The sequence below is a fragment of the Pteropus medius genome, unplaced genomic scaffold, assembly GCF_902729225.1.
Source record: "Pteropus medius unplaced genomic scaffold, Ma_sr-lr_union100, whole genome shotgun sequence".
Classification (NCBI taxonomy): Eukaryota; Metazoa; Chordata; class Mammalia; order Chiroptera; family Pteropodidae; genus Pteropus; species Pteropus medius.
This window is the reverse complement of record NW_024355327.1, coordinates 2,724,238-2,740,937: the sequence shown is the minus strand read 5'-3', so window position 1 is coordinate 2,740,937 and position 16,700 is coordinate 2,724,238. Positions and strand designations below refer to the sequence as shown.

Below are 16,700 nucleotides of genomic sequence, written 5' to 3'. Positions count from 1 at the left end.
GAGGCTGAAAATGAAAGCTCGAAGGGGCCAGTCCATAAGGGTGGCTGTGGGGTCTTCAAACCACTGTTTGTATTTCCAGAAGCCTATTGGAAATCATGGTATATTTGCTATATTTCCATAGGCTTTAGGAAAAGGTTACGCCACCCCCCCTTTTTGGCTAGAATTGCATCACAGCAGCATGGTGAGAAATACAGGTTGGCAATTATATACATCTCTGGCGAAAACCACAATCACAAACCTGACACAATTTGCTAAACTTTAAAAGTCTTCTGAGGCCTGGGATCCCTGGAGTGGGCTGGATAATAAAGAGGCCTGGGGGCTGCAGAGGTGGGTGGGAACCCTCAAGGCAGAAGTCTATGGGAGTTGGGGGGCAGAGATGGCTTCACAATTCATGTTTCCAATATTTAGCGCCCCTGGATGCTCCAGCCTCGCTGCTGTGCTTACAGTGTGGTCCTCAGACCAGGAGCCTAGGAGCTTGTTAGAAATGCAGAATCTCAGCCCCTACCCCAGATGTCCTGAATCAGAAGCTGTAATTTAACAAGATGTCCAGTGATTCATAGGCACAATAAAGTTTGAGAAGCACTGTACAAGACTCTGGGAGCAGGAAGGCTGCAGCTCTAGGTAGGTACGGTTACAAGGCTTGGACAGGGAGGTCTGCGGAGAGGAGATAATACTGTAAAAGCATAGATGTGGGGGAAAGGCTGGCAAACCCTTAGAAGCTGTCTTTCTTAGTACCCTTCCCACTGGGCATGATGTGGGCCACAAGCCCACCTGTGGGCTGCTTTGCCCTTCCTCACCAAGGACAACTGAACTTGAACCATTTTCTCCTCGGCTGCCTTTCAAGGCAGGTATCCCGAGATGTTCCCTTTAGTTGCCCCACACCTGACTGAAAGTAAAACCAGGGGCAGCAAAGTTCTATGAGACCTTTCCTTTGGGCTGCCCAGAGAAGCAGGGCCCCATGGGGCCTGGGGAGAACGGAGAACTAGTCAGACCAAGGAGGCCCCTGTCCCTCCTTCTCAACTTTGCCACAAAAATCTCATCAGGGTTCGGAAGCCCCTTCAGGGAGATGTGCCTTGCGAAAGTTTCCCAGCAGTGGCTTCATCTTGGAAAAGGAGGGGCGAGTGCTCAGAAGGAAAATCCTGGGAGCGTAGGGACCCCAGCTTTGAGGGGGGCAGGCAGGCCCTCTGAGGCAATGCATTTTTACAGGAGCAAGCATGACCATCACAGATATCCCAAGGCCTGGGGCTGCCAGATACAGAAGGAATGGAGGAAGGTGTGGGGGCCAAGGGGGCGCTGCGGGGTGACTGGAGCTCCAACAGCCAGCTCTACAGCACTTTCTCTTCACTCGTCAGCGTGGTGATTCTCCGCAGGTTTTCCCTGACTTTAATAAATTCAGGGGCATGGTCCTCTTCTTTTTCTGGTGGTTTTTCCAGCTGAAGGAGAGAAAAGCAGAGGTGTGAAATGAGTGGCGCCAGCAGAATTCCAAGTCTCAAAAGCCACTGGGTTTGGACCAAGCGTTCTCTCTGGGGAAACAGAACCAGGATTCAGTTTTGCCACCAGCCTCGTAGCTGGGGAGACAGAGCATGAGACTAAGTTCTCCCTGTGAAGCCTCGTTCAAAGTGCTTACCTCATCGGGGCCTCAGGTTCCTCATCTCGAAAATGGGAATGCCACCTTGTGTACAGGGCAGTTGTGAAAAGGAATCAGAATCAACATGCAATAGATTGGGCCAGGGAGGAAACTGAGGTTCAGAGAGGGTAAGCCACTGACTCAAAGTCACACAGCGGCAGGGTGAGGACTCAAGCCAGTGGTGAATTCAGGGTCCAGTCCTCATTTTGCTCAACCTCCTCCCTTTTGCCACCTGTGGCCACAGGCACAGCTCTTCCCTGGGCCAGGAGACATTCTTAGAGGAAGAGTAGGCTGGGATTAGGTGCCTCCCACCCACCTGGTTCAGCCTCTGCTGCCGTCTCAGCAGCTCCTGCTCAAAGGGGCACTGCAGCCGCTTGGCCTCCAGCTCCTCCTTCTTCTTCTTGATGAGCTGGTTCCGCCGGCGGTGCTCCAGGACACGCTGCAGCTCCGGCTTGCTGTCCACACCCAGGCCCCTGGGGTGCGGGAAGTCATCAGGAGACGCCAACTTCCCCCACCCCAGCCTCAGGGCTGCACAGTGTAGTGCCAACCTACAGCATTATCTCGTACAATCTTCCTAGCAGGCTTGGGAGGTGGAACCATAACTGTTCCATTATACAGAAAAAGGAAGTGAGGCTCGTAGGACTTAAGACACCAGTCCAAGTCATAGCTATGATGGGGCTGAGTGATGATCGGCACCCAGGCCTGTCTGTAGAGAACAGGTTTTATGATAGTTCAAGTTATTTTCTCAGGATAGGTTTCTAGAGGTGAAACTGCTGGGTCAGGCTCTTTTAAAAAATTTTAGACACATATTTCCATGTGCCCAACCTCCCTTTGAAAATGTTATCTAATTTATACTTCTGTCAGTGGTGTACAAGGCCATCTATTTCGCCCCACCATAATCATACAATCCTTTTGTATTTGAGAATCTGGTAGACAAGAAATAATATCTAGTTTTCATTTGTTTCTTTGATTATTAGCCACATCAAACAGCTTTTGAGATGTTTACCAGCTATTTGCATTTCCTCTTTTGTGAACTAACTATATCTATCTTTTTTCATTTTTTCCTTACAGATTTATAAGAGATATGTATATATTAATTTTTATCTGTTATTTATATTGCAAATATTTCCCCTGATTTGTCTTTAGGATTTTTTTTTGTTGTAGTGACGTTTTTGACATTAAAAGTGATGACTCTAAAAGACAATCAGACAAATACTCATATAGTAAGTAAAAAAAAAACAAAGCAAACAACACCGAGGATACTAAATGTTATCTGCTGGAAGGTCTATGCTACACAGCTGAAAACGAGAATGAAAATCACAGCTTGCACCAATACTAGAAGCAGCCAGCAGAGGGAGCTGCGCAGATACCGTAGCCTTCATCCCAGCACTGGTAAACTGGGGGATATTTCCCAAGCCTGGGAGGGGAGGGAGGCTTGGCTTTCCTCTCCCCTTTTCCACCTCAAGCCTGCCTCTCTCATTGCATCCCCCAGCCTCCCTGTGCCACTCACGCCCCCTCCAGGATTGTGAAACCCCTGCTTGAGACCCTTACCAGGTCCACATGTCTCCTCTGGCCTACCACACAATCTATGCCCCATCTGCACTGAGCTGCCCTGTTTCCTGTCCATTTGCACATGCTCATCCATCTGCCGAGAGCATACCCCATCAAAGCACCTGGGTATGCATCCAGTCCCTCTCTCAGGGCAGGAACATTCCTTCTTGTACCCCCGAGTCTGGCACAGTGCCTGGCACATACTAGGCGCTCAGTAAATGTACATGGAGGGCAGGAACAAAGTGGGTAGCTGGCTGGGCAAACAGGGCTTTTAGACCTTCACGTTTCCTGCTGGTGACCACGTGGGGCACCCTCAGCCTTCCTCAAGTCTCCAGGAGCCCCAGGATGATCACCAGGCATGAGGGGCATCTGCCCAAGTCCCAGAAGGCCTGAGGAGGTGCTTTGCCAGGCTGGGGCAGCCGAGTTTCATTCCTACCTTCTGTGGTTCATGAGCAGCTCCCTGTGCAGCTCCTGGTGGCTCCGGGAGGCCTTCACGGGGTTCAGCAGCTTCTTGGGCTTGATGAGCTCTGGGTTCCAATCTCTATACTCCGGCCGGGCCATCAGGCCCCCGATGTCTGCTCGCTCCCTCTGGATTTCTGAGTACATCGAAGCTGTAGAGACAGGTGGGAGAGTTGGTCAGAGCTGGCTCCACAATCTCATCCATCCCTGTGGCCACAGCTGAAGGGCAAGGGTTTGGTGTTAGGTGGACCTTGGCTTCCTGCTACTGTGCAGCCCTAGGTAGGCTAGCTGATTTTCTGAGCCTTAGTCTCTTCTTTTGTGAGATAGAAATAATTGAACCTGTGCACAGGGTTGTCGTAAAGTGGTTTGTAAAGTGGGTCGTAATGATGTTTGTAAAGGGGGGTAGAGAGGTTAAGTGCTACTTGGTTACAAAATATGGGTTGACACACGTGCAAATGATTTTGGCCTGACTTTGAAAAAACAATTTCCCTCCTATAAAAGAAATTATGTTTAAGTTTCTGTTTTTCAATGAGCTCGTATCATAAAAAGAAATATTTAAAAAGAGCAATATGTACTTGTTAAAGTTAATTTGGATCAATGCAGTGATTAAAGAGAATATCACCCCTATTGTCCAACTTCCCTATCTATAATTCCAAATTCCCCTGTGGAAGCCTTCAGCTTTTCTCTTTCTCCAGATCAAAGAAGAGAGTATGAAATCCTGAGACTGCTATGTCTCTAATTACAAAGGGATGGTTGTCATCTTTAATGCAGATGTCTGGCTTCTTGATGGCCTCACTTTCACCATAGCAGCTTGAAATTCATCAATTGACTGAACATCCAGGGCTCCCTCCTCTACAAGCTGATTACATATCTTTGAAGTGCCTAAAAGCAAGGAGGGAGGGAAGGAGGGAGGGAGAGAGAAATAGAGCGACTTCTTAAGAAAAAAATCTCAAGGAGGTGACACAGCCTGGCCACTAGCTGCTTATAGTAAATTGAGTGAAAATTTAGGCATTGGCTCTACCCCTTTCATGAGTTCTGCTTTTCTGAGGTTGAACCTCTACTATATGCCAGGCACTGGAAGTGTCTGGTCTGGTATGTAGTAGACACTCAATTAACAGTTGTTGGGAATTGATAATAGAAACTTTGAGGTTGTATAGATGAGGAAACTGAGGCTCGCAGAGGTTGGTTTGGGGAAACCAGTGCCTTAAGGCATGTAGTTTCCATGTAGCAACTGAGGGGCTATGTCCCCAGATCACCTACTAGGCTTCAGTCCCCTCTCTTGAGGACCACAATGGCCTATGAACAGACCCTCACTTCTCCCCCACCCCCTGGCCCCACTGGGAAGAAGATGAAAGCCATTCTCTGCCTGAGTGTTTTTTTGTCTTTTTTCTTTACAGGCGTTCTCCAAGTAAACTAGACAGGGATGGTGGTCTGTGCAAAAACCTGGAAGTGGGTAATAGCTCAGGGGGGTTGGAAAATACAGGACAAGGGGGTTTGATGAGGTGTAAATTGCAAGGTGACATGTTAGGGACTGTAGGCATCAAAGGAGAGACTATGCTTTACAAATGGTTGCACGCCAGGTACATGTTTAGCATCTCTATTATTTCCCATTGCAGGGTGCTATTAGGAAGATTAAGTGAGAACATATTTGTAAAGGTGCTGTGTAAACTGGAAAAAGTGTTAATTATTATAAGATATTTTGGATGTAGCCAGATAAAGTGTCAGAGCATAAAAACATGCCTACTAATTTTTTTTTTCTTGAATTCACATTCTCAGAACTCTTTCTAAAATGAGAATTCTAATTTCTTTTCTTCTCTTTTTCATGAAGCTGTTTGTTTCCAGGTTATAGCCTTCCTAATTTTTTGGTCCTTAAAAAATGATCGTGATAGTATTTAGTTAAAAATGGGCACTTGACAAAATAAACAGTTGGCCTCATCAGTTCCCTCCCTGTTTAGAGACATGGATATTTTCTCAGTCTGTGGATTAAGTTGTCTGGGAGCCAATGCATTAGAATACCCTGAGTCAGATTAGAGTTTTGAGAATTGTTCCTCCTTCTGCTGCCTTTTCCAATTACCAAATCCCACCAATTGTTTATCTGAATAATTCTCAGCTACACTCTTTCTTTCCTATGTCCTTAGCTCTCATCCTAGCTAGGCCATTATCACACCACACTTAAATAACTGCTGCAGCTCCTGGCTACTCTTTATGTCCGTAGTCTCTTTGTGCCCCAAACCTTTCAGAGCTTCATACTTTTCACCAGTCGCACTATTGTGTGTTGCCAAAGCGATAAGGCAGGAAACAGAAATAAGTTGTATAACTTGAAAAGAAAAGGGCAGAATTAATATCTACATAAGCTATCACCATATACCTAGAATTCCCAAATGGATTAACAGAAAAGCATTTGGAATAAATGAGATAGTTCAATAATGTGGCCAGATACAAAATAAGTACACAAAACCAAGAGCCCCTGCATAACAGGAATTACCACCGAGAAAATACACAATAATAAAGTTATTCATTTTACAATATGCTTGAGTTCCTATAATTTGCCAGGTATTGTGGTAGACACTGGACACACAGAGGTGAACTAAGAAGGCAAGGTTTCCACTCTCACAGAGCCGACATTCTTCTATGGAGGCAGACAGTACACATGTACACAAACCTATAAAAATAAACGATTACAACTTGAGAGGAGCCCGCTGAAGGAACTAGGGGGGCTGGGATAGAGACCAACAGGAGGACCCACCTGCAGCCAGGTGCAGGGGAGGGCTTCTCTGAGGAGATGCCATTTAAGATCTAATGGTTGAGAGGGAGGAGGAAGGCTGTATGGGGGCAGAGAGAATAGCATGTGTGACTCATGTACCTTGAACAAGCTTGGTCTGTTCAGGGAACAAAAAGGCATAGTGTGCCTGCAGTGGCGTGAGCGAGCGACGGCGAGAGTGGAGTGAGGGTGGACGGGTGGGTTCAAGTCAGGGAAAGAGCGCGTCTGATTTGATTTTTAAAAGGTCATTCTCACTGCTGTGTGGAGGAAAACTGTCAGCAGGTTTGGGAAATTTTTTATATGACTTTAGTTTCTTTCATGGCCAATGGGGCAGTTTCTGTCTCTCAAGGTTAAATTCCAGAGGAAAAAACATCTGATTGGCCAGGCTGAGAACCTTCGGGTCACCAGCTAGCCAATGGGTTTGCCGCCCCTGGGCCAGGTCCCACTGTTGGGTTGGGACTCAGTCACTCTGGGTCGCTCTGAGAAGGTCCCTGCAGTTTCATTTTGCACTGGGACCTTCAAATAATGTATCCAATCTTGCACCCCAGGTCCAATCGGTGAGTAGCTCTGGCTCAAAGATCTGCTCTGGCACCCTGCACCCCTCTCTGCGCACCGCCCCTTCTTTTTAAATGAAATCAGCGGTGAGCTGCGGGGGTTGGTGTTTCCCTGAGACCAGGGATACTGAAAAGATGTGGCTGGTTCTTCAGCCCAGAGCTGCAGGCTGGGAAAAACGCTGCCTTTGCCAGTTAATGTGAACTCCAGCAAACAACATGTGTGAGATTTGTGGACGCGTGCGTGCGTATGAGGTGGCAGGGCTTACAGAGTGGCTGAGCCAGCCTTCCTGCCTCTTAGGTTAATCAAAAGTGGCCTCTGCAAGACCTTCACATAGATGCTGGAACACAAGAGGCTGCTCAACAAAGCGCAGATGCTTGGCCAAGAAAATCTGGGCGCTCCTGGGGTCAGCTGGGCCTCCTGGGCGGAGGTAGAGGCCATTCTCAGGGCTGTTCTCGCCAGGTCTCTCAGCCTGCTGGGGTGTCCTAAGAGATCCCAGACTCTGGGGGAAGTGGCTACTATGGGCAAAGTGAGGTGAAGTGAGCATTAGGTCATCTCTGAAAAGAAAAAAACATGGATATCCAAAAGAAGAGCTGGCAAGGGAGAGGAACAGGTGGATTGAGGAGAAAGTTAAGTGGCTAGTGAATGTCCTTCACTGCTTGTCAAAGAAATGCAGAATGAAGTCTAGGTGTATGGATGTTAGGAGCCATTAGGACCTGGATTGAATTTCAGCTCTGCCCCTTCTTAGCTTTGGGCAAGTTTACCTGCCCTCTGCAGCAGTAGTTTGCAAACTATAGCTTTTGAACCAAACATAACTCTTTGAAACACAGCCATGTCCACTCATTACTTATTGTCTATGGCTGTTTTCCACTAGAACAGCAGAGTTGAGTAGGTATGATAGGGGCTCAGCTGATCAGCACCCTTCTTCATGAGGGTGTTGCAAAATAAATGAGGTGATACTTGCAAGGTGTTTGGCAAGTGCCTAGCACAGAGTCAAAGTCTCTAAGTGCTGGCTACTGGGGCAGCCACATACAGCAAAAGGTAAGTTGTGCACTGCACAACCCCAAGGCTTCTCTCTTATAGATTAAACTATGAATGGGGCCCCTGGAATTTCACAGTGCGGCCCCCCGTTAGCTGTTATTAACAATTACTATTAATAAATCCCATTCCTAGTCTCGGATTGAGTCTTTCATCCACCTTACAAACTGCACTGGTTACATCAGGGATCTCAACCCTGGCTGCACACTGGCATCACCAGAGAAAGTTTGAAAAATACCAATGCCTGAGTCCTACCCCAGGAATTCTGATTTGATTGGCCTGGGGGACAGCTTGGCCTTTGGGATTTTAAAAAGCTCCCCAGGTAATTCTACTAGTCAGCTGACTTATAAACTAAGGAGTTAAAAAAAAAAAAATCAAGCTTCTTTGCTTTGGGCTGAGTTATTTCAGCTGACTGGTTAGCTTGATTATCATGGGCACCTCTTGTTAAGGTCACAGTTCTTAGCAGCTGTGTGACCTTGGATGGGTCCTTAACCTCCAGGACCCTCCTCCTCTGTAAAATCCAACAAGATATCTTTCAATCAGCAGTTTATGCTATGAAGATTGGGAGAGCTAAAGTGCCTGGCATGGGGTAGAGGCAGCCAGTAGGTGACAGCTAAATTGAGTGTTTTGCATGACTATGAGATGGGCAAATCATTCTCACTTAATATGCAGGCTGTGGGACTGACCTCATTTTTCAGGGGGTGGGTGGATAATAATAGGTCAGAGGAGTAATTAGGAGCTTTTCACTTCATTCTTCCTTGGTTTTGCTGATAACCCAAGAGGTCCCACAGCTCCTCCCCAGAGGCTTCACAGGACGTCAGCCTCACTCCAGACGAGGAGGCTCGGCTGGGATCACTAACTGCTCCCAGGATGAGCTCACCAGGCTACTGCAGCATGCGTGGCTAATGTTAGGGTGGTGGCCTTGAAACCAAACACCGGAACCCCACTGGTCACAGAAGAGCAATAAGAAGAGATGGAAGGGAAGTGGTGCTGATGGATACCCAGGTCACAGTTCATCCTGAAAATAGCTGTGGGACCCTAAGCTCAGCTCTTAAAGTCATCTTCATCTGCCCTTCCTGTGCTGGTGGTTCTGGCTCTGTCTTTGATGGCATCGATGATAACAAATGGCACATGAACCAGTAAAGCAAACTAGTTAAGGCAGATGTTTTGGAGGAGACAAGACTGGGTTTGAATTATGGCTACACCCTTTCCTAACTGTGTGACTTTGGGCAAATAGCTTAACCTCTCTGAGCCCATGTACAGTGGGGATAATGGCAATACCTACTCATGGGGCTGTTTGGAGGGTGAAATGACATAATGTGCATGATGTGGTTAGCCCAATGCCTGGCAGAGTGATGCTTGCTGAAGGCAAGCTGTGGTCTCCCTGTCCTGAGGGGGCCTGTGGTAAGCACTTTGCATTTGACAAAGGCTCACTCACCTCCATTTGGATCTTGCCATTGCCCTAGGAGGCAGCCAGTGGAGCTATTTTATTATCCTCATTCTGTACATGAGAAAAATGAGGTTTCAAGAGGCCAACCTACTTGTGCCAAGATACACAGAATGAATGACAAAGCTGGGACTTTCATTCCAGATTCGGTGCTCTATCACTCCACTGACTTCCAGGCGCGAAGTGTCTTCCAATCAACAAGCTATCTTTCAATCAGCAGTTTATGTCCCTTTTCTCTCTCTGGATACTCAAGAGACAGTGAGAGTCCATTTTATAGATGAGAAAATGGAGGCCTGGTAGCTAGAGGACTCCCAGCCCATATTAAGTACAAATTCTCACTGGGGAGCACCAGCCTAGCCCCAGCAGCTCTGGGCTTAAGCCAGCCCGTGGCTGGTCTTTGTTTAGGAGAAGACCAGCTGGTAGCTTTCCCTCCCTGGTATTGGTCAGTCTTCATTCCTCTCCCCTCCCTCCTCCTGCCCTTGTTCCTGTTCAGTGCTGTGTTCAGAACATACCTGGACCTTCCTGTTTCACCATTTCCGGAGGGGGAGGGGCAGCGGAGAAGAGAATGAGATAACCACTGGCAAAGGAGAAATAGGCATTCAGTAAAAGTGACAAGTGTGGCCACTGGATTTCCCAACACTTCTTGCTTTTTTCCTTCTCTGTGGGGGAAGTGCCCATTTGTATTTCACTGGCCAGTAACCACAGAACTGTGTATCTGGGAGCCATCTCCACATCTCCCATCAGCCTGTGGCCGATGCCTCTGTCAGAGCTGCTTGTCCACTTGGATGTAACCTCCCTACCCCATGAGAAAACAAACCTCCTGAACATTTTGTTTGGGTCCACTGTGACCTCCTAGTTTGCGAAGAGAAGGTCGAGGTGGGCATTTGGGTCTTGAATCAATTCCAGGGCTGGATATGAAATGTTCTTAACAAGGCTGGTGAAGAGTGTTGTGCAGTTGATCAAAGAACAAGTATCAGCAGACCAGATATTCCTGCTAGCCCACCAGTGGCACGACGCCAGCTGTTCTACTTGGCAGATGCCAGAGGGGAAAGATCCCAGCAGGTACTTACCGCTAACAGAACTAAGAGCCACTTCGGATACGATCAACCCGGAGACACAGGTGCTGGGGCTGCTTCACAGCTGGGAAACCACCCTGATTTAGGAAAGTGACATGCCCAATCCTATAACCCCAGATTTCTGGTCCAGTCCCAGACTTTTGGCCTCATACTAAAAAATGCAAAAGCTAATTCACCAGAAAGGCAGGCGGTTAGCATGCTAACGTTGCAATGTGTCACATACTCTGCTAAACACCTCAAAGCCATTCTTATAGATTGTAAGAATTTCTAGACTGTAGATATGGGTATCATTATCCCTTTTACAGATGAAGAAACTGAGGCTCTGAGGGGTCATCTAATTTCCCCAGATCACACAACCAGCAAATCAAGGCACCAGAATCTGAGCTGAACTCTGTCTGATGCCAAAACCCATGTTGTCTGAGTTGTGCCACCCTGCAGCCTGTTGTCTATCAGTTACGAAGAGAAGTAAAACTGCCATATGGTGTAATAATGGACTTGGATGAGGTCGTATCACGTATAAACTCAGATTCATCTGAGGATTTAGAAGACAGAGATCAACAAGAATGGAGCACTGTATCTTGGTGCTCCCTCCGCTCTGTCTCCTAGCCTTCTCCCAAGCCCGGGGTGCCAGGAGGCACCCTCCAGTCATTTCACGGATAGAGGACACAGCCCGCATACCTAAGCTCAAACAGCTCAGCTCCCCTGACAGCCCGCCCCAGTGTTCCAAGGCTGCCCTCCTAACCTCGCAACTCCTTCTGGCACAGCAAGCAGCTCCACAGCAGGTGAAACAGAAGAGAAATGGCCTTACTTCTCCGCAGCGTCCTCAAGAAGGGACCTCGGGAGTGTGTTGCTGGGCTCCTCACTCCACCGGGAAGTCCCAGACTAGCAAGGAGGGCCGCCTCCAAAGGGCGGTTCTTAAAACCTTGGGGATCACAGGCGGCTGAAATGTTCCAACGAGTGAGGCGGCTTTGCATTCCTGTTTATTCTGGTATCAATAAAAAGGAACTGTTACTATAGTAACGGGTATTTCACTTGGTGCACGGCCACTTCCACGATGCAGAACACCGTGTCCAAGCCACACGTTTGAGATATACAAATAAATACTTATTTTGTCGGGTTGTTGAGGAATAAGAAGCGTGCCAAGCTTTGTTCTGAGCGAGGCGGCTCACTGGAGGCATTTCCCTTGTTTCTAATGGGAGGGTCAGCAGGAGTACATCGTGGCCCTTCCCTGATGGAAGGGGAGCCAAGCTTCCTGCTGCAGTGCAGAATTCTTCTGGAGAACGCAGCTCTGGGGTGTAAAGGGAGGGGGAAGCGACACTGGGTCAGTTCTTGGTCACCCACTGATGGGCCAAAAACTCCATACACATTACTTTCTCCATATCCCAAACTTCAGAGAGGAGCCAACAGGACATTGCACAGGAGAGAGTGGGATTGGAGGAGTGGAAGCTGACCGGCTCTGGATCAGAGCAGGGGAGCAGGCGCATGTGGCAGCCCTGATTCGGGTACCAGCCCCTTTGGAAGCCACTCAGTGCCCCTGAGGCTTGGTTTCTGTGTTTGTCAAATGTGGAGAATACTAGGGTAGTTGGGAGATGATACAGATGAGATGACAATAGTGTAACCATGTAGTCAATGCTCAGTGAATAGGCTTTTTCCTGCAGAGAGAAAGAGGCTCCATAGGATCCGAGGACAGAGCCTCAGCATGTAGCGCTGTGCCTGGCAGAACACGCATTCCATAAATCCTGGCTCAGTGAGTGAATGCGTGGGGGTAAAAATAAAGAAGTGTGTAGGTGCCAAAGGCCAACTTGGGTGCTTACAGATAATGGAGGCATTCTACTAATTTCGGAATTAGTGTTCATTTAAAAATTTGAAAGTGCTTTCTAGCTTCTATGATTATCCGTAGACCCCTAGAAGGGAGCTGGCATTTACCAGTTAAAATTGTCGCCCTTCGTACCTTTACTTTCTCCTGAAGAGTCATGTTGTCGGGAAGGGGATGAGGCCCAGGACATACATTAACCATGAACGGGGGCATTAAAAATGCAATTTTTTTCCTCTTTGGCCTCTATTATTCATTTAACCAACATTTATTGAGTACCCACTGTTATCCTGGCACTGTTCCAAGTGCTGGAGACACAGTGTGAATGAGGCAGATGCTATCTCTGTGATCAGGTGACCTACATTCAAGGGGTCAGGGGGATTAGACAAGAAATAAGGAGACGAGAAAATGAGCTGTGATGAAAGTAAGACTGGGTGAGGTGAAAGGGAAGGACTGGGAGCTTAGGAAGGATGGACATGGAGGAGGTGATGTTTTAGGGAGGCCCGAATGGTGAGGAGTCGGCAGTGTGAACATTCAATAGGAGAGTATTCCAGGGAGTAAGATGAGCTAGTGGAAAGGCCCAGGTGGGAATGAGCTTGGTATGATGGAAAAAGGCCAGTGGGGCTGGAGTGCTGGGCGTGAGGGGAGGCGGGAGACGGGGCTGAGATGGGGGCTAGGGGCAGGTTGTGTATGTCCGGGGAGCCCTGCCCAAGCTGGCCCTCCTAGGGCCACTTAGAAGGTCACAAGTTCTAGGGGAGGAAATAATTTTCTGGAAACAAGTGTTCCTTTTTGTTTCTTCTTCCTAAATTCTGCTTCTCTTGAGGTACTTGGAATGGTAGCCTCCCCCAGCCTTCCAACCTGCTATGGCTTAATTTTACTGAATTCTGACAGTGGAGAACAACTAAATTCTTGTCAAACCACTCTCTGCATCATTTAGAATGAATGTTAAAATGGAATCGCTGGGCCATGCTCTGAGATTGCTGCATTAGAACCTATGAGGGAGGGGCCTAGAAATCTGGATTTTAACATATATCCTCTTGGGGATGTGTTTATATTTGGGCGTTTGAGAATCACTATTCTATGGCATAAAATTACTGGCCCTTCTCCTTTGTCACTATATTTTTGTCATGTTTGTGGCTTAAAAAAAAAAAAAAGCATATATTTCTTTTGCTATCACAAAAAAGCAATAAAAATTAAAAATATGAAAAAGAGCAACCTTTTCGAACTAACTATAGTTATGATTTACATCTGGCGCAGTCATGTCTATTTTGAATATTGGAAAATAGAGGCTTTCTGGGAAAATGAACTTTTTAGCAGTTTACTCTGGGTAATGGCTAAATTCAGCCTCAGTTGTTGCCTCCTGCCTTGGCCTGTGTGGTTTTTCCTGGAGGCCTTCATATTCTGGCAAGAGGAAGGACGTTGGAATACCAGGGGCCTGAGGGGCAGAATTCAGTCCCATGGAGGATTGAAGCGGGAATCCCAGAGACTGAGCATGTCCCTCCCACACTGCTTTCCTGTCTCTCTGAAGTTTGTTTTCTTGGAAACAAGAGGAGCCAAGAGGAAGGGGAACAATGAAGACCAGGAGAGGCAGTCATGAGTGGGAGCTGGGGAATTTTTCTGCATTTACAGTGAGCTGTGGCTGCAGCTTGCATTAAAAACTCCAAAGAACGTCTTTCCTTTCATTTGTGCCCCCTTTGCTCCAAGCCGACAGGCGTGCCTGGAGCAGCTTATCTGGGCCCACAAACATCAGACAAGAAGTTTCCATGGCAACTCAAAACTTCCTCCTGGCCCTGTATTCAGTCTAAATCACCAAGGCCACTTTTCAAGGCTTCAATGAGGTTTCTGAGAGCCAACCTTCCCCTCGCCCCCTACATACTCTGCTGAAAGGACATGGGGGGGTGGGGGGGGAGAAGCTGCATTGGTAGAAAAACTTGTCATGGATCCATGGAGGGATTGTAAAAGGAATGAGAGTCGCCTTTACAACAAGTTTGAACTAGGAAGAATTTCCTTGGTGGAGGGATTTCAAGTGTGAAAACAGGAAAGTGAGGGAGTAGGGGAAGAACTAAGAGTCTTGTTTCAGAAAGCTGGCAGTTAACCCAGCTGCAATTAGGCATGGTTAATCTGGTTTCTTAACTGCGGAAGGACCCTGGAGTGCTCCCCCCACCGCCCCGCGGCTCCCCCCCCGCCCCCCGCCGCCGACTTCCAGCAAATTTTAATTCACTTGTAGCCAGACAAGAGATGGACAGTGGATCTAGGGATGGGGAGAGGGATAAGTATGAGTGTGAGTGTGTGAGTGTGTGTAAGTGTATAGAGAGGAACCTGGGCAGACCACAGCTTGTCAATCCAAGCAAAGTTTCATGATTCCTGGCAGTGGAGTTGCCATACATAGCAAATAAACATGCAGCATGCCCAGTTAAATTTGAACTTTAGATAAGCAATTAATAACCTTTTAGACACTCAAATATTATTCGGTGTGTCTCTGAGATTCAAATCTAACTTGGTGCCCTATATTTTATCTGGCCACCCTGCTTGGCAGGGAGGGATGGAGACTCTGGCTGCTCCTCTGTCTGCAGAAGGGAAGCACAGTCGCTGGCGCCCACAGGCACTTGGGGACGTGTCCCTCTGTGTTGCAGAGAGAAGCTTCCCTCCCTGCCAGGAACCTGGCCCGAGCTCCAGGTAGGATGCTGCTAATGAACCACAGGTGGACCTTTACTACAGCACTGCATAGCTTACAAGGCATGGCCAAGCATGAGTGATTCCCCAGAGGTGACCCTTCCCGCTCAGTGGTTCAGAGCCTGGGCTCTGGTGTCAACACAGATACTACTTCTGGATTCATGGCTAGACAGCTAGGTGACCTTCAACTTCCTATTTCCTCCTCTCTAAAATGGAGCAGACATTCTCTTGAGGAATAAAGAAGATACAGCATAGGAAGCCCTTCACGCAGTGCCTGCCCCGTAGTCTGGGCTCCAAAGTGGTAGCTGTTTAATAGCATTAAAGTTTTTCATCCAAGTGAAAAAAGTGGGATCAAAGATTAAAGTCAGTACAACCTCAGCAATGTAAAACAAACACACGCACCCACGCACACAAACTATGCATGGCAAAGACTAGAAGGAGACATCCCCAATGTTACCAGTGGCTGCTCACAGTTAGGATTATGGGTAAGGCTTCCCCTCTTAATTCTCAATTTCCTGAAATATTCATGGTAAGCATGGTAAGCAATAAGAGGGGAGCTCTTGCCTCTTTACTAAATGGCCTAGTCAATTCCTTATCCCCAGTCTTACTTCTTGCCCTTCCTTATGTGAGACAGCCGGAGCATATGGCCCTGGGTTTGAATATCAGCTCCACCTGTGATTGGCGGTGTGACCTTAGACAAGTCATGTTACCTTCTGAGCCTCAGTTTCCTCATGTTTAAAATAGGGGTTAGAAACCTTTTATTTGCTCATGAATCTGTGCATCAGTAATTTAGATTGGATTCAGTGGGCAGTTGTTCTGCTAGTCTTGCTTGGTGTCATTTACGTGACTTTAACCATCTGGTGGCTCGCCGGGCTGGGTGGTCTAGGTTGGCCTCATTCACACATCTGATGCTGGTGGTCAGCTGGGGCTGGCTGAACCACTCTCTTCATGTGGTCTCTAATCGTTGAGGAAGTCAGCTCAGGCTTTCTCACAAGAGATCTCAGGGCAGTTAAGGAAAAAAGGGTAGCTGCATGTCCTTGGGCTAAAAATTCTTAGTGTTAAAAATAAAGTACAGAAAGTCCTCACTTACACTGTTGACAGGTTGTGACTTAAGCACTTTAAGCAAAATGACATTTAATGAAACCAATTTTATCATAGGCTAATTGATACAAACAAGAGTTAAGTTCCTACAGCATCTCACCAATGTTATAAACAAAACAGCATTAACTAAATGACGTTATTCAAGGACCTGCCCTCTCAGAGCTTTTAGTATAGGAGAAGCTGTGAATTAAATAAATAATTCCAAGTGCGATATAAAATATAAAATAAAATAAGGGGTTCATATACTACTTACCTCCTGGAGAGGAGGGACATATCTGTTTTATTTATCAGTATATATCTCTGTTCCTTGAGTAGGGCCTAGTGCATAATAGTGGCCAATAAATATTGGTCGAATGATTAAATGAATGAAGTTGATGAGACGTACAGCATTTTGCAGAGAGACTGGCAACACCAAGTGACCAACATCATTTGCCATTGTTATTAACTATTTTCAGAAGGTGTGCAGTCTTTGGCATGAACAGACCTAAGTCTGAATGTGTTTTCCATCCTTTAGTGGGATAGAAAAGGTCCCTTAGCAGGGCCATGGGCAAGCTGCTTAGGCTCTCTGAGTCTCAGTCTCCTTATCCATTAATAAATGGGGA

The 16,700-nt window shown here is 47.2% G+C and overlaps 1 protein-coding gene across 4 annotated transcripts in view; it reads right to left on the bottom strand.

Annotated features, from left to right (window-relative positions):
* Window positions 1-1,069: 1,069 nt before the first annotated feature.
* Window positions 1,070-16,700, bottom strand: part of FAM107A (family with sequence similarity 107 member A) — a 17,490-nt gene continuing 1,859 nt past the window's right edge. Inside the window, exons 1-5 of one of the 4 annotated variants that reach the window (XM_039858644.1) lie at window positions 11,254-11,379; window positions 10,506-10,588; window positions 3,615-3,789; window positions 1,944-2,100; window positions 1,070-1,433 (exon numbers count right to left, since the gene is read on the bottom strand). In XM_039858644.1, the coding sequence (XP_039714578.1) occupies window positions 1,326-1,433; window positions 1,944-2,100; window positions 3,615-3,784 (435 nt within the window). In that variant the 5' untranslated portion in view covers window positions 3,785-3,789; window positions 10,506-10,588; window positions 11,254-11,379 and the 3' untranslated portion in view covers window positions 1,070-1,325. Of the gene's footprint in view, window positions 1,434-1,943; window positions 2,101-3,614; window positions 3,790-10,505; window positions 10,589-11,253; window positions 11,497-16,700 lie in introns of those variants that run through there. The other 3 variants (XM_039858642.1, XM_039858641.1, XM_039858643.1) reach the window with 3 other exon arrangements.